The sequence below is a fragment of the Saccostrea echinata genome, unplaced genomic scaffold (genome assembly GCF_033153115.1).
Source record: "Saccostrea echinata isolate AGI-Se365-2 ecotype Australia unplaced genomic scaffold, CSIRO_AGI_Sech_v1 ptg000014l, whole genome shotgun sequence".
Lineage (NCBI taxonomy): Eukaryota > Metazoa > Mollusca > Bivalvia > Ostreida > Ostreidae > Saccostrea > Saccostrea echinata.
This window is the reverse complement of record NW_026889763.1, coordinates 13,479,916-13,501,933: the sequence shown is the minus strand read 5'-3', so window position 1 is coordinate 13,501,933 and position 22,018 is coordinate 13,479,916. Positions and strand designations below refer to the sequence as shown.

General features: G+C 32.0%; 2 protein-coding genes across 2 annotated transcripts; both read right to left on the bottom strand.

The window, feature by feature from the left end:
* Positions 1–3,336: 3,336 nt before the first annotated feature.
* On the bottom strand, positions 3,337–7,424 carry LOC133187242 (uncharacterized). Its single transcript, XM_061322598.1, has 5 exons — positions 7,359–7,424; positions 7,154–7,248; positions 6,721–6,796; positions 6,551–6,633; positions 3,337–5,805 (listed from the first exon to the last, which is right to left on the bottom strand). The coding sequence occupies exons 1-5, from the start codon at positions 7,370–7,372 to the stop codon at positions 4,511–4,513; spliced, it is 1,563 nt and encodes a 520-aa protein (XP_061178582.1). The 5' UTR covers positions 7,373–7,424; the 3' UTR covers positions 3,337–4,510.
* Positions 7,425–13,256: 5,832 nt separating this feature from the next.
* LOC133187241 (sushi, von Willebrand factor type A, EGF and pentraxin domain-containing protein 1-like) lies at positions 13,257–21,291 on the bottom strand. The gene is made up of 4 exons (XM_061322597.1): positions 20,004–21,291; positions 19,684–19,866; positions 14,192–14,326; positions 13,257–13,892 (listed from the first exon to the last, which is right to left on the bottom strand). Exons 1-4 carry the CDS (start codon positions 20,962–20,964, stop codon positions 13,387–13,389), a joined length of 1,785 nt encoding a protein of 594 aa, XP_061178581.1. The 5' UTR covers positions 20,965–21,291; the 3' UTR covers positions 13,257–13,386.
* Between the last annotated feature and the right edge of the window lie 727 nt (positions 21,292–22,018).

Genomic DNA, 22,018 nt, shown 5'->3' with positions numbered 1-22,018 from the left:
AAATTAGTTGTACTTTTATCAAAACTCATACACTGATACATATTGGTGAGAACTATACAAATGTCTTTAATTTTTCACCACCTTACATATGAGCTCATCCTTACTATTCATCATTTTTCATTACCTTAGTTTCAAAGAAGATGTTAAAGATATTTTCTTCAAACTTTATATACTGATACAAATTGGTGAGAGTTTTCAACTGTGTCATAATATTCAGATCTTTACCAATGACCTTGAAAGTCACCCCCCCCCCCCCCCATTTTTCTCTTCATCTTATTTTATCCCATAAAGGATTACTTCGTACATCTCCATATACATGCAGATCTGTATTGCAGCATTTCAACCACACCTTCTAAAGAGATTATATACATAAAAATATAATATAAAAACAGGGACACTTCATTAGATGCTTGTTAAAAAGAATGAATCATCACTACATACTGTTAAAGCTACAAAAGACAACCGTACTAAAGGTATAAGTTCTGTATATGAAAAGAAAATGCAAATGATTCTATCTTTCATCGTATTTTACTGTTAGCTCAGTCCGTCGTTGCAACTCTCTGTAGCTCGCCATTAAAATATGTATATATTTATTGCGCACGATTTAAGCTGTCATTTCAAAATTATACTATCCATGTTTTCCTTGCATATTATTTACTACCTCCAGAAACAAAACATTCCCACAACCTTTGTTAATAGCCTACCTTCTGCATCTACTCAGACAGAAGTATTTTCATATTGCAATACAAATGTACTTTGGACGAGGCATTCATGTCCTATGTACATATTTTTTAGTTTGTTTTACCTTACAATTAATACCTTTTTGTATCTTTGACATATGTACAGTGAAACTTGTCTAATCCGGATGTTGTGTATTTCGAAATCTTGCCTGATACGATGTAAACTTTAAGTCCTCTTCAGAAAATTCAGTTGTATAAAATGTGATCTATTCCAGAATGTTGTCTTATCTGGCTAATTTCTATGGAACCAGTGGTGTCCGGATTAGAAAAGATTTACTGTATTCTATAACCACTTGTTACCGCTGTTTGTAAGATGATCACGCCAGCTAATTTAATATTTTTGTGATGTGGACACTACCTAGCTAAATTCCCACGTCTACTCAGTAATCTTGCATACACTTCAATAAGTGCATGTATGCAAGATTCACCATGGGTTTCTGATCGACAATGTTCCATTTTCTTCAAAGGATGTTCATTTTATAAGCACCATAAGATTTCGTCCCGAGCAAAGTGGGAGACCAAATGAAATGTTCACATCAATGAAAGAGTCATTTAATAGTAACACAATTCTATACAAGTTTTTGCCACTCTCAGTCTCACTTTCCAAATCTCGTCAAGATCAGTTTGAATCAATGTCAGAGAATGCACAATTTCTTTATCATTGTAAATATTAACTCAGGGTGTACATAGTAAATATGTAAATGTATCAGATTAAATGTATCAGATGTATGTTAAAATCTAGCATTAAGCGATTGAGGAGAAATATGAAAACCATCTATTCTTCTGTGTTCAATAATTCAGAAGTGAAAAAAGAATTAGATATTAGATTACACGATCAGTATGTACTGGTACCCTGCTGACAAAGCAGGTAACAACATTGTCTTTGTTTGTAAGACTCATTATTTTAATTGTATTTTAGAACTGGGATTTAATTCTACAAGTGACAATTCAACTTATACCCATAGCTCCCTTTCTAAGGAGGAAATTCTTCAAAATCATATGTCAGTTTTGAATATTTTTAATATATTTTCAACAACCAAAATGAATTTGAAATACCATATTTTTAATGGATTCCCAAACTTCATAAAAATCCTTACAAACAGAGATACATAGCGGGTTCCTGTATATGTTCTACCAAGCCTCTTTCTTTACCTCTTACTAAAATATTAACAGCAGTGAAGGAGAAACTTCAGGAGTACTGTGCAACAATATATTCGAGAAGTGGTGTAAATCAGATGTGGATACTTAAAAATTCCAAGGAACTTTTCGAAAATATGAAATCACAAAACTTTACCAAAAATCAATAACATAAAAACTTACGACTTTTCAACTTTGTATACAACCATTCACCACGATAAATTAAAGTCCAGAGTTTTTGACATTATAGAGAGCTGCTTTTTTCAATAAAAAATGGAACTCAGAAATTTACTTTCCTTGTCATTGGTCATTTGCAAAATTATTTGTTAAAAAACAATGTGATTGTACACACAAATACTCTGAAGTTGATATTAAAAAGACGCTCGAGTTTCTGATTGACAATATCTATGTGGTTTTTGGAGACCAGGTCTTCCAACAATCTGTTGGAATTTCCATGGGTACCAATTGCGCCCCGTTATTAGCAGACCTATACCGGTATTTGTATTCACATGAAACAGAATTTATTCAAAATCTTAGACATAAGAAAAAGAAATCTCTTGCTGTGGCCTTCAACTCGACATTTAGATATATCGACGACGTATTATCAATTAGCAATAGTTATTTCTATTCATATGTCGACATGATATATCCCGGTGAACTTGAAATAAAAGATACCACAGAGTCTGACACATCCGTTTCATATTTGGATATTTTACTAGAAAAAGACGTCAATGGTGATCTAACAACAAAGGTTTATGATAAACGTGATGACTTTAACTTTTCAATCGTCAACTTCCCTTACTTATGTAGCAATATACCCTTATCACCTGCATTTGGGGTGTAAATCTCTCAGTTAATTCGATACACAAGAGCATGCTCTACGAATGAACAATTTCTAAAATGAGGTAAGTTATTGACAAACAAGTTGATGAAACAAGAATATCAGCTGTCTCGTTTAAAGTCGTCATTTCGTAAGTTCTATGGTCGATACAATGAACTTGTCAGCGAATACAATCTATCATTAAGTCATATGCTGACTGACGTTTTTCATACTAATTGTTAGACCATTTTTACACATTGAATAATCGACCCGATCAAGACAAGGAGCAAACGGCGGGTGTGACCGGTCGGCAGGGGATGCTCACTCCTCCATGGCAGATCCCATCTCTGATGTTTTTGAAGGTTCGTGTTTGCACTGCTCCCGATTTGTATTGTTTAAATGGACTGAGCATGAATACTGTTCGTATCTCTCTCTCTCTTTCTCTCTCTCTCTCTATATATATTTATATAATAATATATATAACTCGATCTAAAACCACATTGGTTTCCGTGTAAAAAATCATAGTTCTTCATATTTAGTTAGTCTTGTACATGAAAAGACTGTAGACACGATGTATTTCTCCCATGCAACGCAATTAATTTGGCAATGCAATCATACTAAAAACTATGTATGCACTCATTAAAATTTTAATATCTTTACTGTTTTCATAAAGGTACATTCTACATCTAGGTCCGTTTCAAAAACATTACAATAACCTATTAAGTACAGCAGTAAAAGGCAGTTTAAAATCAAACTTCTTACTCAGAATGTATACGGCGCGGATCTAAGAAGTCTGATTTTAATCATATTGCAGTAAAAGATCAAGATATTTTGTTACTACAAGTATAAGAGGAAATACAACGTATATATTAACTAAAGGTACTGTGAGCACTGTGCTCACAAAATGATACCCTTCGCACCCATATGAGTATAATAGCAAATTAAGTCCTTTTTTGCTATGGAAAACCCGAAATATGTGTCCCATCGAAACGAAAAATAGGAAGTACACAATGGCATAAAGATCCGATAAATGCCTTATTAAAATTATTCAGTGGTCTAGGAGGACTTGTGGAAAAGTGATGGGTAACCCCCATCCCCACTCCCAATATTTTAGAAAGATTGGCAGCGTCCTTGGTGTGCTATGGGAAACCCCAAACATCTGCCCATCGAAACGAGAGATAGGAGCAGCACAATGGCACTGTGTAATAAAGATTCTGTAAAGTCTCATTAAATTTTATTTAGTTGTATACGAGATGTAGATGAGAAGGGTGCCCCTAATATTATAGAAAGAATGGCAGTGTACAGGTTTTTCTTTGAGAAACCCCAGATATCTGTCCCATCGGAACGAGAAATAAGAGGTGCACAATAGCAGTACGTAAAAAAAATTCTGTGAAAGTTTCAATAAATTTGATTTAGTGGTATGTGTGGATAAAAGAAGAGTACCCCCAAGTGTTTCGGACGTACAGGCGGAAGCACGTACGGACGGACACCCCCGTCACTTTATACCTCCGCTTTTCAAGCGGGAGTGAAATAAAGTCAGAACGAGTATTGTTTTATATTCTTGGAATGAGGTTCTAAACCATATGCCAATCAATGTTTCCATTTCTTTGTTGGGAGATAGTGCAGTTGTGTCGTTTTTAGTATTCACACGTTCTTCCTCTGTGTACTCCAAAATATATTTAAAAATCGTTCATGTTGATTTTACTTCAAGCAATTAACCCTTGAATAGGAGGGAGTAAGCTTGGTAAGAAAGTTATGTTATTTGTAACGTGTGTAATTCGATTTTATAAGATAAGGAAAATTACATTTCACTTCAAACAAAGCTGTCACACGCCATTGTGAACAGATCGGTTTTGTCTTCTGTGTAATTCAGTAGTTCTTCTGAGTTACGCATGTTAAGAACAGCACTCCCTGTTCTTTCGTGAACAAGATTGCAATCAGCCATACGAACAACTTCCTTATTTACATAAGTCACCTCTTCCGCTGTTTGTGGTCCTTTAACAAGAGGCCTGTCTGATTTCAACGTAGACTTCATCACTGTGATTTGACATTGTGCATTATCCACATTTTCCTCTGACATACATGAAAGAGCAGCTTCTGTTTGTATTACCCCCTCCTCCAATATCTTCTCTTGCTCATTGTGACTTGGTACGTCTATTATGGCTAAGTAATCCGCGGAGCTTCTCTTTTCAAGGTCATCTTCAACACTGACACTTTTATTCTTATCCAGTATAAACATGACACCAAGACTTTGTGAAGATTTGGAACCTAATGTCTTGGTTTCACGCGTATCAGAGTATTTTTTTCGTCCTACACACCCCGTTTTAGACCTCTGTAATATGTATGGGTGTTTTTCCTTAAGCCTTTGTATGTACCAAGTTAACTGGGGGGTAAATTCTTCTTTGCTGTCATCTGTATCTGAATCGTCGTCAAAGTCATTGTTGATATTCCAACTCATGGAAGAGGTTATACCTAGTGACATGCTTCTAGTAGCGCCACGGTCTCTTGTGCTAGGCGCAATACACCCGGTGTTGAGATTGCGCGTGCTCTTTACCACATTTGTGTGACAAGTTTCCCAGTCTAGGTAGTCAGTTTTTTCCATCTTTCTAGATTTTATTTTCTTTTGTCGTTTGGAGCACATTCGTGACGGAGGACTGGGAATCTTAGATCGCATTGGATTCGGAGCTTTCCTAATTTTTTGATTTCTACAAGGTGTTGGGCGTTTTTCTCTGACAGTTCTTCCCCTATGGTCCAGCAGTGGGGATTCTTTTTTGTCCTCTACAAAGGGTGCAGACGCTCTATCAGGACCTTGTACCATAGCAAAACTGGTATAATCGTACTCCTTTTCAATTTTTTCCTTTGTCGAGGGAGATGATTCTTGGGAATTTTGGACCAAGGGATATATCAAAGAATTATTGGAGTACACCGTTTCATTACTTCTTTGTTTGCTATATCTGAGTGCTTTCACATTATTTACGCAAACATCTTTTTGGGGTTTTTTAATCCCAGGTCGATTCTCAGGGTTTTGTTCTTCAGTGTAAGAGGTGACGTATTCAACCACCTTTTTCCCCGATGAATCTTCGTCATCTTTTGGGGCTTTGTTGTCTTCTGGTTAGAATTAAAAAAAATGATGATAGTAGACATAATTAATAGAAGTATATCAATTCTCTTTATATGATATTTCTTTTTATTCATACAAGAATTTAGGCAGAAAAATATGGAGACGATGCTTTTAGAATTTTGAAAACTTATCAAGTTGTAAATTTATTTGTGCTTGCGATTTTCTTCATTTTACATTCAGTTGTTTATTAGGCCACAGTCTTTATTTTAGTGTCCCGTTAATGAAAACTCTCTGCTGAACTTCAAAAGGTAGACTGAAGTCAGATATGTATGCAACATAATATGGTGTAAATAGTTAACACACAATTACATTGGAACACACATACACATATGTTAAAGAACCCATCTACAATACAGGTTTAATTTACTTTTCAATTGTCGGAATATCATAACTGTGTTTATGTCATATATAAACAGTATGCAAGTGCCACTAAGAAAGATGCATGAACCGTGTATGGTGATTTAAAACAGTATCACACGACAGAATCCCCCACCCTACCCAGTAGACTAGATATAATAACAAAGATCCAAAAATGTTTGGACGGACAGTGACCTGCTAGTAATTGTTTGAAAACTTTTAAATTGGCACCTATAAAAATATGACAAACGGCTGTTCAAACAGACAAATATGATGAGAAGGCGTTTAACTCAGTTGAGCTGAACTCGACCAACAGGCTTTATATTATTTCAATGAAGAAAAAAATCACTAGTATGTATGTACACAATAAATTACCACTTTTTGGGATACATTCAGCCACATCCTGATCCCGTCCCGAGGTCTGAGATTGGATCCGGTTTCTTTTCCAGGGGGCTGTCCTAAAACATAGAATCAATTTTAACACCACTGTGAGTACGATTCTATAGATGAGGATTGATGCTTGGTAATGTGTAATAGGAACCTACCCTATTTTCCATCTCTTTCTGAACATGTAAAACTGAAACACTTGAAGGACTATGGCAATGATGAGGAGAACAAAAACTGAAAGTAAAATAAGTTTTAAAAATATCTAAATATTTAACCTATACATTTAAAAAAAAATTAAAAAGGTGTCTGATATAAAAGACTTTAGATTCCCTAAAGTCCCATCGAGTTCGATATATATATATATATATATATATATATATATATATATATATATATATATATATATATATATATATATATATATATATAAGTTAAGCGTAGAAAGCATTGGACTCGAGAATGTTTAAAAGTCCTAGCAAATAAATACTATGTTACTTAACTGTATGCTCCCATTTGCTTGCAACCTCCAACATGCAAAAGATTGTCACGTAATAAGTAGATGATATGCTACTTTAGTTATTTTGTTTTTACCGATGACACCTTCTTTAGTTATAGTTCCTGCTCTTATTTCCCCGGCAAATGTGGTACACTGTCTTTTGTCGCCAAAACAGCAGGTTTTGTTCATGCTGATACAGCAAAGAATGAAGAAAATGTTAACATACTACACAAATTTCATCATCAGCACTTTATATATTTTTCATATAGAAATTAAAGCCCATGTCAATAGTTTACTCACTTGTTATCCTTCATCTTCACAGCTAAGTGACTATCTCTACTGTGTTTTTCAGTCGAAGGTACCTTGCAATGTCATTTTGTTTTATTAAACATGCTGGCATTTACTGCATAATATGATAATTCTGTAATACCACATTTATGTAATATAACCATCAAATAAACGCTTGAAAATAAAACTGCTAGCTTTTAAAGTTCGTGTGCAAATTTCTACAACGATGTATTGGTAATTATATGTGTGATTTTTCAATCATCAAAATTACAAAGAAATGACATTGCTTAAAGAAAACAAACGGCTACAAAAGTCCTAATTTTTAAAGTAAAAATCGACATCCGGAATTATGATATTCCAATACCAAATTTCCCAGTTAGAATTCAGAATGAAAGTGTTGAAAAGAACAAATTCAGTTCAATTGATCTTTTTCGTTTCCCTATGTTCTTTTTTATTCTTTCATTTATTTTAAGAAGAATTCCTGTACTCAAAGTAGCATAAATAAATGATTTGAATAGACATAATTCTTTAATCTATCTAATCTAATAATTCTTTATCCATTGATTAAGAATTTTGTTCCAGTAAATCATCAAAAGTATAGATGTTAGTATTTAAAGCAAATAAGCCATAAGAATCTTGTTAAAAATAGCAAACGGAACACCTTTGAAAAGACTTTATGACGGTAAAATAACATTTCCTATCTTGTAACTGTTCTCATGGCCGTAGGAACCGGGGGGGGGGCACGGGGGGGGCGTGCCCCCAATAATTTTGCAGATATATAGAATACTATAGAAAACATAGCTACTACATGCTTGTGCCCCCCTCAATAATAACGTCTGATGACTTTTTTTTTTTTTTTTTTTTTTTTTTTTTGCTTGTCAAGGAATTTGTATGGTTGTGCCCCCTCAAAGTGAAATTGCTTCCTACGGGCCTGGTTCTACAACAACTTTCCTCTTAAGGGTATGGTAAATTCTGCTAATGTACACATATTTCTGTGCTAATTCATTTTCATAAAACAACAGACGTAGACCAATTAGAAAACACGCTTTATCCCTTATCCTAGAACTGTTTTCTGAAGTGTAAAATAAATTTTGCACAGAAAAACGTTTCTTAAACCAAATGACAGACATTGTAGACCAATTACAAAACATGCTTTTTATAGTTGTAGAAATACAAGATTTCCAAAGGTAACTTCTTATATTAGTCTTTAAAACGATTTGTTGTTTCAACCAACAATTTAATTCAAATTGAAATAAGAGAATACGCAATTAAGTTTATTAATATAAGCAAATAATCTGCTCACCATATCATGTACACAGTCAGTTAACCTCTTTTAAACCCGAGTGTGGAAGGAAATTTAGAAATCCTTAAAAGAAAATCATAAGCAGAATAATTGCCCCTTTGTATAAAAAAATAATAGTTACTTTGTATTTATCATTTTACTTCCTCCCATGATCTTGGTGCATAAACCTTGAAATTTTTCCTTGCACTTTATACGTACATGACGTGCACATAAGAATGGGAAGATGCGATATGTTTAAACCAGAATTTTGTTCATTTTGCAGGTTAAGTGATGCCTGTCTTCCATAAATTATGATTTTAGATTTTTTGCAATGTATAAAATACATGTATATAAATATATACATACTTTATTGCAAGTCCAAGTGCAATTCATTGAAAGTTTAAATCAAATCAGAGGTTTTGTTTGGTTGAGTAAGAAATAACAAGACTTTAGTGCTCAGTTTCGATTATTTAAGGGCATGTAAAAAAAATTATGTCGTCAGTATTTGTTTCTGTATACATGTACTCGATGCATTGATCAAATGACAAAAATTACTCTTGACTAAGTATTTCAAATACAAATTTTGTCCAACCGATTACATTGTACGAATTCTTTTTTCTCAGAAACCAGAGGAAATGAATAAGATTTTAATGCTTCAAAAGAATTCGTTAGCCAGTTATTGAGAAAAATGAGATTTAATAATTCAATTTTTATGCTTTCAATAGAACTGGTTGCCATTTTGAAGAAGGGAAACTTCTAAAAATGTGTTGCCCTCCCCCCTCATACATAAGTACAGCCATTATATTTTATTGGGGGAAAATTGGCTCTGGGGGAAATTGCACTCTATAACTATTACACAGAGTAGGATTTCCCCCTGAAAATTGAATCTGGTGTGGGATTTCCAAGGGAAAATCTTACTCTAGAGTAATTTTTCCTTAGATGAAATCCTACTCTAGAATCTATTTTCCGGGAGGATGAATTCTACTCTAGATCCAGTTTTCCGAGGGGAAAGATTTTAGAGGGAAAAGCATACTTTACAAGATCGGTCCAGAAGAGTTTTGCAATGTCGATGTTTTTGTTGTCTTTGTTTGATTGATTTAAAAAAAAGATATGCATCAGTCTGAAAATGAATTGAACTAAACATGGTATACAGATTTCACATTTAGTGATGATGTTTGTTAATAAACAAAACATGGTATACAGATTTGACATTTAGTGACGATGTTTGTTAATAAACAAAACATGGTATACAGTTTTGACATTTAGTGATGATGTTTGTTAATAAACAAAACATGGTATACAGATTTCACATTTAGTGACGATGTTTGTTAAAAAAACAAAACATGGTATACAGATTTCACATTTAGTGACGATGTTTGTTAATAATTAAAACATGGTATACAGATTTGACATTTAGTGACGATGTTTGTTAATAAACAAAACATGGTATACAGATTTGACATTTAGTGATGATGTTTGTTAATAAACAAAACATGGTATACAGATTTCACATTTAGTGATGATGTTTATTAATAAACAAAACATGGTATACAGATTTCACATTTAGCGATGATGTTTGTTAATAAACAAAACATGGTATACAGATTTGAAATTTAGTGATAATGTTTGTTAATAAACAAAACATGGTATACAAATTTGACATTTAGTGATGATGTTTGTTAATAAACAAAACATGGTATACAGATTTCACATTTAGTGATGATGTTTGTTAATAAACAAAACATGGTATACAGATTTCACATTTAGTGATGATGTTTGTTAATAAACAAAACATGGTATACAGATTTCACATTTAGTGATGATGTTTGTTAATAAACAAAACATGTTATACAGATTTCACATTTAGCGATGATGTTTGTTAATAAACAAAACATGGTATACAGATTTGACATTTAGTGATGATGTTTGTTAATAAACAAAACATGGTATACAGATTTGACATTTAGTGATGATGTTTGTTAATAAACAATGTTGCCACTGTTTCTGATGCAGCATTTTAAAATATTACACTTTCATGTAAATTAGTTATATCCGATTTGTCGAGAAACAATTGTTTAAAAACGCTACTACCTTCTGAATGAGAAAACCAGATCCTGCAGAGTAATAGTATTAGCAACAGTCAACAATACTATTTAAAAAAAAATGACTACGCAGAATTTATGCGCGTACAATTGATTGTTTTATGTATTTGTATAAAACATTCAGTATGATATAATAAATATTAAACGTATTTGAGGGTAACATTACATTCACTCCTCGAAAACCATTGTCAATCTCGACTGCGCCTCGGGGTCTTGGAGTGAAAATTTTCAATGTTACCCTCAACTACATACAATATTTATACAATGATTCTCCTCTGTTAGTTTTTCTTTTATTCTTTGATTAATACGTTTTATATGTTTATTTTTTCACACTGGAAAAATCTATACAACTAACCTCATTTTTAATTGATGTCAGACTAAAGTTATTACGACCTTTTCCACAATCTATGACACATTCATCATATTTTGTCATTTACTATGCTGGATAGATCCGGAATTGTCATCAAAGGAAGTAACCCAAAATGCCAATTCAACACCAATCGATAATTAAAGACCTTATCAATATGTTTAGAAATTCGGTAACAAAATCTTTGTTATAGATTATATGTTTCATTTATATATTTTAGATATTTATATACATTATTAATTAGTTGTTTGACATGTTAATCTAATATTTTCACTTGAAGAAATTGGAATATTGTAAAGAAAATTCAACTGTGGAACATGCAGTGTATTGAATTTTTAACTTTATCTAAACTTTAAGTTTTGGAAAGTAAGAAAAATTAACACTATAGCAAAATTAGTGTGGCTTTTATGTTCTTGGAATGGCATTTTTAGTAAAGCCTTAAATTAATGAAAGAAGAGTTTATGATGAATGTGATGGTAAAATCATAGCAATCTAATGATGTTTCATAATTAGATACGTGATAAAAATAATTCATGCTAATTACATTTGGAACAAAACACACATCTTTTCGGAACTGCAACAAGTATCATGATTTACTGGCTAATTACTTACTCATTAAAACATCCAGTTGGCTCGTAAGAGTAATTACAGAAAGACGTGATTTGAAATAATTAGCTTTTTTGAATATGTTTTCACGAACATGACAAGACGTCCAAGATACAAAAAAGACATAGATTCCCATAACTGATTCTATACCAAAAACAGTTCAAGGTATCTTATATTACTACCTTTTCATCATGATCAACAAAAGAAAAAAATATGTGCAATCTAAAGGCAGACTTTAAATCTTAAGTAGTTACGGCAGAGACAAATATATTGATGGCTATTGGACTTTCTGTTCCAAATATTATGCAAAAACATAAGAAATTTAAAAAAAGCCCCCCCCCCCCCCCAAAAAAAAAAAACAACCAAAAAAAAAAAAAAAAAAAAAAAAAACAAACAAACAAACAAACAAACAAAAACAAAACAAAAACAAAAACAATACAGAAACAAACAATCAAAACTTTAACTTAAAAAAAACAAACAAACCACACGCACACAAAAAATATGGAAAAAGACTAAACAAATGAAAGAATACCAACCTTTTTTCGAAAATTAAATAATTTTTAATGTTTTACACATATTGCTTCGAGGATTAAAACTAGGAACACGAGTCAAGACAATTTGATACTCGCCTTAAATGTAATTTAATGATAAACACGACATTAAACGACGAGCAAAATCAATGCAAAGTTATAGAAATGTTAAGAAAATTGAAGCAAAAAGGCAAATCACACCGATATTATGGACAAAGGTAATACAAGAAACGTGTAAAGAATAGATAGAATCAATTCCAACCAGATTTTTAATACTTAATTCTAGTTTCTGATGCTTTATTTCATATTTGCACAAGCTATAGGCAAATACATACAAAGGAAAAGAGAAGGAAACTCTAAGTTCACACAGAGAGAATACAATGACAAGGAAACCAAGGGAAATGTAAGATAAGGCAAGACCCAAACTCTAAGATCTGGCGAATGAGAAAAGACAAGGATAGAGAAGACAAGAGAAATGTAAAACGATGCTATATACAATATTTCTAAAATTGAGTCAGACAGATATAAACAGAGAAAAATAGACTTGCGAAAAGTGAAAAAAATAGACAGAAATGTTGAGGATGAAGAAAACGACTTTGAGGATAATGCTTCTTTCCCTATATTTTATCTCTTTCCTCTGTTGTTTCTTCAAATGAAAAGAGATAACAAACAGAGATCTATCCAATAAATAAATAAATAATTAATGGGAAAAAAGAACCAAAGAAACAAACCATTTAAAAAAACCTAGTGCATTTTCTTTAGAGTTTAGTTTCAAGTATCAAATCCATTTACATATATTGTAAAATTGTACAGCTGTAACAGTTTTATTATTTTACCTTTAAGATCTACCTTTAATGACTTCAAAGTGAACGTGCATTTTTTGATATCAACACAGAATGTAATAACGCAAAATACAATAACACACTTTTAGGAGTCTTACATTTTACATTTTTACATTCTGCTTTGGTGTCAACACAGAAAATACGTAATAACGCAAATAACAAAACACACTTTTTGGATTTTTACATTTTACGTCAATCTAAGTTTATACATTTTGCGTCTTTATACATTTTGCTATGTAGAAAAAAAACATCAAAGGTAAATTTAAATCAATTTTACAAGTTACCATTCAACCACAATATTTCAGTATGTGTTACTCCTTATAATAGGGCAAATTATAGGGATTATGGTTGAAGTCGACTGAACTCAGAGAAGTTTGTTCGTTCTTAGAGATAGCGTTTTGTCCATTTGTGTAAATATAGCTTTCACGTCCATTCTGGAGATGAGTATTTCCATTTTTTACAATTTCTACATTTACTTTTGCCTTTTCTTGGTCTGTTTTCTTACAAAAGTCCCTTCTCTTTTTCGGAAGAGAATATTTTATCCGTTTTAGATTCCTCGCTTTATCCTCTTCCACATCTGACCAAATTATGAAGACACTTCTTGAAATCAGATCTTTGAGACGTACATCAGATCCGATACAACTTTTACTGGACTCTTCTGTAAGAACAGGTACTACCCGCTTTTTTAATTTTAAAAAGTTCTCTTCCGAAATTTGACCAGAAAGGGATGGCCATTCTTGGTAAATAAAGTCACTGGATAACAGAAGAATAAGTCTGCGGCTTTTCTTAATTGTGTTTTTAATATTTTCATCTGTAGCTGAAAAGAAAAATGATAATTGCATTATTTTTATCAATTAATTCTAATATGAACTACTACTTTTACTTGGGCATTGTGAAAAGTATAGTAATAAATTAGTAATTCTCATCTTAATTACTGGAGTTACAATAAGTGATGATTCAAAATTTTCCCAGTAATAGTTGCAAATAAATAATAAAATTAATTTGCATTCTTTTTTATCTTACAAATTTTTATTTTCAAAATCTTATTTCAATAAATTTGACTTGGAAAGTAGCAAGTATTTTACAGACTTTCCTCTTGTCATTTAAGACACTCACATTGACGATGTCCTTCTACTTTAACATTAAAACCACAATGCTGTGTAAGGTAACTGTACAGAAAGTCCTTAGCAATCCTGGTGTCCCTCTGGGAATCAGCACTGTACATTATAATTGCGTCATACTCCATTCCATCTGAAAAGGGGTAAACAGTTATTCCAGTCAATGTAATGTAAGGGAAATTTAAAACGTCAAGGAAATACTCTTTTTTCACAACAAAAGAAATCATAGAAATTATTTTTAAACTGTCAAGATAAGAATGTTTTACTATACAGCTGGTTACAAGAATAATACTGGTTGGAAGAGAAAATACATATCACTCAAATAAATTTCAAAGAGATTTTTATTAACATTAATTGAAACATGTTTGAATTTGTTTAATTTATTTTATTTCATTTATAATCGTTTTTAGTTCTACTGGTCAGATAGATAGGTGATAGTTAGGTTTTTGTCTTCCATTTGTCTGTGTCTCTATTTGTCTGTCTGTCTTTTTGCCACCAAACAAATTTTTTTCAAAATACTTCTCCTACAGTTTTAGTCTGGTTTAAGCATAACTTGACAAACAACTAGATTACACTAAGATACATGATTCTGTATAGAGGTTTTCGATTTTGATGAATGGTATTGCAATGGTTACTAACGCCACGCGTACTACAGTTTAGTCTGATTTATCAAACTTTCTAAGCAAGTAGACAACATTTGGATACAAATATTTATTTATAGGTTTTTGATTTTGATGAATGGTACGTGTTGCCATGGTGACTAAAAATAGAAATTTCTGTGAAATTCTTACAAAACGTTACTCCTTCGTAAATTTAGTGTAAATTCAATAAAAATGCCTACAAGAGTAAACTACCCTTATATGCATAATTCTGTGTATCAGCCTTTGGTCCAGTGAGAGATGTTTATATGGTGACTAAAAAATAGAAATTTTTGTGAAATTCTATAAAAACACTAAGCTTCGAACAGATGCGGTCTGATGTCGATAAAAAGTTTTACCCGCGTAGGCTACATTGAGATATATGTATTTGGTGAATGGTGTGACCATTGTTACTAAAAACTGTCTTTGAAATTCTTTCAAAAGGGTACTCCTCCTACTGATTAATAAAACTTGCAACACAAAATGACTTAACGGAATATTGTTATTATCATAATTTATTGTTGTTGTCAAAGTTCAGTCTAAAGGCTACTTTTCTCTTCCTTTGTTATCAGTACAAACCAGTAGAGCTACGTTAGAGACTTCTGGTTTTTTAAAGTACGAATATTTCTCTTTTCTTTGTAAAAAAAACAAACTGAAAAAAGTTCGTAGTATTTTTCTGCTAAATTTTCAACAAATTAACAATGATTATTATTAAAATGAATAAAAATAACATTGCTTCATAAAATTCAAATTTAGATATGTTTTAGTTATGTCAGAACCCTAGTGGTAAATAGTAAGTTGAGGTGTTAGAAATCTGATTATCATTTATGCAACAAGAAACATATTGTGTTGCAAATCAAGTTGTTACTTTCGGAGAATTCAAGAATACATGCAGCAATCCAAGACCTCTAGTGATTCATTAATGCACAACCCATGTATCATAATGATATAAGTAAAAAGATGTTCGACAGACATATGCCATTGTTGATATTAAAAAAAATGTAATGTACATCTCATTATGACCTTGTTTATTTCACAAGAAAGTAAGGTAATGTAATGCATGAACCTGACAGATTAAAGATATTAGTTCAAGCTCAGTAGATACAAGCTAGTATCAAGATAACGTGTAATTTATGTTTGAGAATAAATATGTTTATTTATGGACGTATGTTTTTAAGCAAAGTTTAATGATCGGCCATTTTTATATGTGGAAAACTGATGCCTAAAAGTACCTCATATATTGCAAGAACTGAGATTCAGCCAAAGTAAAATTCCTCAGGTTAATGTTACAAAGGTAAAATTTCAACATCTATACATATATACGAGCAACACGATTTAAGTAGGTTTAGCATACATAAACCGTATGGACTTTAAGCAGTAGATCTAGAGTTGACTAGAATATGATTCCAACATATGTACATCATAATTTTGAAAAAAATTTGTTTAAAACATAAAAAGTATAATTAAAATCTAAATATGTTATATAAATAGTAAAATATCCTTATCTAAATAATGAATAAACATTAGTTCTTAAAAAATACTATACTCGTATTGTGTGTATGTGGATCACAAAAAAGTTGCTATTTTACCTGTAAAACTTTCCAACACTGCTATTGTTTGTAGATTTATTTACACGCCTGAACTCCAAAAGATAATTTCAAAATGCAAAATCATATTGTAATTTATGATCTGCATAAATTTGACAGGCATTGGCTTGATGTCTTGAACAGAGAGCAATAAAATATATCAAATTGTGTGTGAAAATGCAAAAAAAAAAAAAAAAAAAAAAAAAAAAAAAAAAAAATTGGATAAAAGGCTTAACCTAGAAGCACAATACAAATAGACAAAAATGACGTAAGAAATAGCTTTTCTTTGTCACAGAAAATATTCAATATATTTGTACATAGTTTTTTTTCATATTTTATTTCGGATAGATCTTATTAAACCCAAATATTGAAATGATAATCATTTTTCCTTCCTATTTAATGATATAATTCTATGACAACTGACCACCTTGGGAAAAAATTTAAATCGTTGTACTTTCGAATTAAAATATAAACCCTGAGAAAACCCAAGCTACTAGATATTTCTCACAAACCCTCTTTAACAATTAACCATCAAGTGTGATTGATGTAATGACTGTGATTATTATCCCTATCTATCATGAACTGCACACTTCACGGTGCGAAAAAATCAGTAAAAATAAATACAGGTAAACAACAAGGAATAAAGATATTTAGATGTCATGATCAGGTGAGAAGATGAATCTGTGTCAAATTCTGGTTATGTTCAGACATTTACATGTACATGTGTTATTGTAAATTTATATAGGTATTTTATCACTCAAGTTCTCTCAACCTAATTGGTTAAAAAGTTCTGTAATTGATAGTATTAATATGAAGAAATACGCTTCTATAAGGATTCAAATGTATATGTGGTAATATTTGAGAAAAGAATACATCATCGATATAATATCAGAAAAAAAAATTATACCTAGAGAGAGCATATATATTCAAAATGGACTAAAACTGTAGATTAATATAAGAAAATTCCATTCTTATTTTACTAATGAAAAGCAAGTAGCATACACCAATCCTTACATGATATTGTATTATATTACATTTTCAACAAAGTGGAATACTGTAATTTATTTATTGAATAAAAGTGATATAGTTTGTCACAGTACATGAATGAAAGAATACCAGAAGTGGAGCAAAACTCGATTTTTCATCGTCCTTCACGAAGAGTGTTGTAAAAAAAAAAAAAAAACCACTCCCTGGCCTGTTAAAATTGAGTTAACCATCCTGACATAGACAAAACTGTCAAAGTTTCTACAAATATGCTGTTGAAATCAATGTTTACAATGTTTTTTTGTTTTTTTTTCTCCTCCCAATTCCACATTCTCGAAGCTCTGACATCTCAACCGGCTCAACTATAACGCCACAGCCTATGACACTGTTACGAAAGGACAACTCAAAGAAAATGTAATAAACAGAAAATTCATTATTTTGTAGTTGAATGTGGAATTCATTTCACTCGTGAGACAGGACTTTTTTTTATTTTCAATTGTGCTTTGCAATTGTGAAAAGATTTAAAAAACAACTCCTGTCACACTCGAGAAATAACTCTATGATACATTTACAAAACTTGAATATTCTCTATATATTTTATATTATATTACATTATTATTATATTCTTATTATATAATACAGATATAACACCGTTTTGGGATCCATAGTTAAATCGATTTAAGAGAAAGGCATCTTGAAGTCGATATATCTATGATCAAATGAAAGAGCTACATATATCACATTATTTTTTAAAAAAAAAGAAATTTACTAATGGGATCAAACTGCAAGGTTTTTTTTCTTTTTTAAACGCATAGAGACTAGAGATTAAAATGAAGTAAGCTGTTTTAATTACATTTAATGTCATGTTGTTTCCTCTACACAAAATGATAGAGTAATGAAAGGAATGTACCATATCAAAATACCACATTGGTTTTGTTAAAAAAAAATTTGTATCAATTTATGAAAAATATATATGAAACCTATAGTTTACAAAATAGAGTAGCTAAACCCTAACCCTAACCCTTAGATCCATATTCAAGGCATTGTTACATCATTCCTATAATTACATCAAAATTACAAATAGGAGTTGAACTATCTGATTTCTGAAATGTCATAAAAAAACTATTTAGCTGTCATCTCTTTTATTGTTTTACCGTTTAATATATTCTAACAATTGCCCCACGCGGGCGACGATCTGGAAGTAGTTATTTGTTAACCTCTAAAAAAAAAAGAGCATCACTTTACCCACAAATTATAATCAATTTTTTTTTTAATTTTAGGGGAAAAAAATCATTTTGACGCTAAGCATTAAAAAGTTTTCATATGATAAGAAAATTTGGCGAATTAACGGTAAAAAAGGTTTTGTGATAAAGGTCCATGCTCATTTGCCTTTCGTACATAAGACCTAAGTTATGCCATGTAATTTTGGTAGATTATGATGCAATTTAGGCGTTAACTTTTCCCAATGGCCTCTACAAAGCAGGTCAACTGTTAATTGTTTGGAACTACACCTAAATAAAAACACTTACATTTGTCTGAATTGTTAATATAAATGAAGAAGATGACATTAATTAGATATTTAAAAATCTTAAATCTTGTTTATTTTCAATGTGGTTGATTTACGCATAATAAGATTAAGATATTTTGTCTTTCTGAATAGAAAAAATAACAACAACGAAACTATGGGGTATAAATATAAATCTGACAACTTTGACCAATGTTTATTACTTTTAACTAGTAGTCTACACTACATAAGAGAATAAAGGTACAACCTCAGCATTTATTGTCGTTATAAAATGTATTAACCACATAGATAATGAAAGGTGCGTTGTAATTTAAATCACATATCAAGTAAAACACTTTTGGTAACATTGATTGCACAAAAAGTGCACATTTTGCCTCACCATAGGAACATACCTGTATTTACTTAGATGAAAGCGTCTCATCCTCTTATTGATCATTTTAAGATATAAATTTTTAGGAATGCCAAAGATATCTTTTTGTTTTCATTTGAGAGGAGATGCATATTCAATTGGTCTAATTAGTATATCATACATTATAGTATCTATTCTTACCTAAATCAAGTTCTGTAGCATTTTCAAAATAATTGGTTGAAAATTCATTTTTAAGGGAGACGTAATCTTTTAAACATTGCACTGATATAGTCAAAAGAGGACATATATAGGATAATCATATACTAGTGAAGGCTGACAAGGAATAAAAGGATATATATTAAAATATATATATATATATATATATAATTAAAAAAATCTTCCACTTACCGTTTTGTTCAAAGGGTTGGAAGAAGTGCACAATTTTCATGATTAAAACAAATCCCTTGCGCCATAAGATGTAGGGTATTAATACCACCGTCAGCAAGAGAAAGACAAGGACCACAGCACATATCCCCACCATTAAGGCACCCCAATTAGATGGCCGGTCAGAAACCTGCTCCTCGGAAACAGCTGATAAAAGGGATCAAAAGATTGAAGATAATGTCATACTCTGTGGTAGGGCAAATTCTGTATTTCAAATGCAGGAGAATGGTTCTGGTGCAAAATATAACGCGGTTGAAGAGAAAACATTTACTAAATATTCTTACCTTCTGTAACAGTAATGTTGCAAAAGTCTCCGGAATGTCCCATCTGACAATTACACAGCTGTTCGCCATTGTTCACAACACAACTTCCGAAGTCTCCACAATTTCGACAACATTTGTGTTCACACTTTTCCCCACTGGCGTGAGGGTCACAGACACATGAATACCGGGGACCAACAGCCCCACGCTTTGTAACACAAACCCCATACTTGCATGTGAAGGCAGCAAAACAATTCCTAACAGATAGAGGTCGTAAGCTGTAATCCTCTGAACACACGTCGGGGTCATCTTCTTCTACCGTTGGTGTGGTAGTAGGTACACTGTCTGAGCAGAATAACCCTTTGTATCCTCTGTCACAAACACAGCTTATTCCACCTGTATTTCTGCAAAACCCGTGAATACACTCAAAAGATGGAGCACAAAGACGTTCTGCAAGTGGTCTTAAATTCAGTGCTGAGGGTGATGTCGGTGGCCTTGTGACCTCCTTTGTAGTTCTAGGACTTTCACAAATTATACCGTCACAAGAGGGTGTATTTGTACAAGATACACCGCTTCCACAAGGCGAACAGTCCATACGTGTGCACCTATCACCTGTCCAATTCTTGTCACAAACACATTTTTGATTCCTGTTGGTTTTATTGCAGTAGCCATGTTGACACTGGAACGGAAAACACATGCGTTCTTCCAGTGGACGCAGTTGACAACCATTTATGTTTGATCTGGAATCCACAGTAGTTGTAACACTTTCCATGTTCTTCTCACATCTTCCACCCGAAAACCCTGGAGGACAGTCACATTTCAGTGGCATACACGTTGAATCGTCTTGAGTACAATTTCCTCCGTTTCTGCAGTAGTCCTTGCATGGCTCAAACAAGCATTTCTTATTAGCAGGCTTCTTTCCAAACCACGCTATCACTCCCTCTGATAGAACCAAGATCATCACAACATAATACACAACTTTCATTGTCGTCCACTTCTACGCTAGGATGAAATTAACAAAGTTTTAAACTTCCAGAATTCTTTAGAGCATCTTCATTTCACTTTTTTCCAATTTTCAGTAAGTACACAGATCCTGTTGTTATGCTTCATCATTAGTATATCGTATATTTATGTTCCATGCGCACCGCTGATCCTTCAACAGAATTAATGGACGTTGTACCAACAACACCTCACTCTCTAAAAACACAAATGATAAATTAGAATATCCTTATGTTTTCTTTCATAAAAGAACAAACAAGTTCTGTGGCACCATGATTCTACATTTGGACGATCTGAGTTCTTCAGAAGTAGCTTGACATAGTGCACGATGTGACCCATGAATGAACAACAAGAGTTTTGCCTGACACGAATAAGCGACCATGCGTGACGGAGTAAGGAATGCTTAGGTGGTGGGCGACTTTCTCGCTAACTGTCATGTTACTTTATGTCCATTGAGACACAAACTGTCCTGTAGGATAGTGCACTTTTGTATAACTATTTCAAGCATGCAAAATATTACCTGTGTGAGATACATTATTGATAAATTGTATTTATCGCATTCGCTTTTTAAGATTAATTTTGAGAAAAATATAGCGCTTTTTAGGAAAAAAATGTAAAAAGTGTATACTCGTTTTGTTTGTCTTTATTCAGATATATTTGCTAAGAATATTGGCAACACCTCTTCTCCAGTAATGTATGATCTGTGTTTTGTTGTGATTGATAGTTTGTTGATTTTGAAATTAACAATAATTATTTTCTGGAATAACTTTTCTGCATTAAATGACAATTTATTTTGACTTGTAAGCATAATTAATTTAGAATCAATAAAATATTGATAATTAATTACAAATTGTGTTGAGAAAAGTTAAAAGCAGCTGCATGCACTATGAAATAAGGGCAAATATAGATAAAAATGAATTTCTCTAATGATTCTCGTATGATTTTCACTTAATTACAGAAGATTCTGTACTTAATAAATAAATATACAAAAATATGTACACCTCTTTCAAAATAACATTCTAATCAACCTGCCCAAACAT

Excerpts from the sequence above, each read along its gene's own strand:
- LOC133187242 (XM_061322598.1), bottom strand. Across the intron at positions 6,797-7,153 it reads AACTAAAGAAGGTGTCATCG|TTTTTGTTCTCCTCATCATT; the intron begins GTAAAAACAAAA and ends TTTTACTTTCAG. Across the intron at positions 5,806-6,550 it reads TGAATGTATCCCAAAAAGTG|AAGACAACAAAGCCCCAAAA; the intron begins GTAATTTATTGT and ends AATTCTAACCAG.
- LOC133187241 (XM_061322597.1), bottom strand. The coding sequence starts at position 20,964 with ATGAAAGTTGTGTATTATGTTGTGATGATCTTGGTTCTATCAGAGGGA. Across the intron at positions 14,327-19,683 it reads CCAACCCTTTGAACAAAACG|ATGGAATGGAGTATGACGCA; the intron begins GTAAGTGGAAGA and ends ACCCCTTTTCAG. Across the intron at positions 13,893-14,191 it reads AGTAGAAGGACATCGTCAAT|CTACAGATGAAAATATTAAA; the intron begins GTGAGTGTCTTA and ends TTTTCTTTTCAG.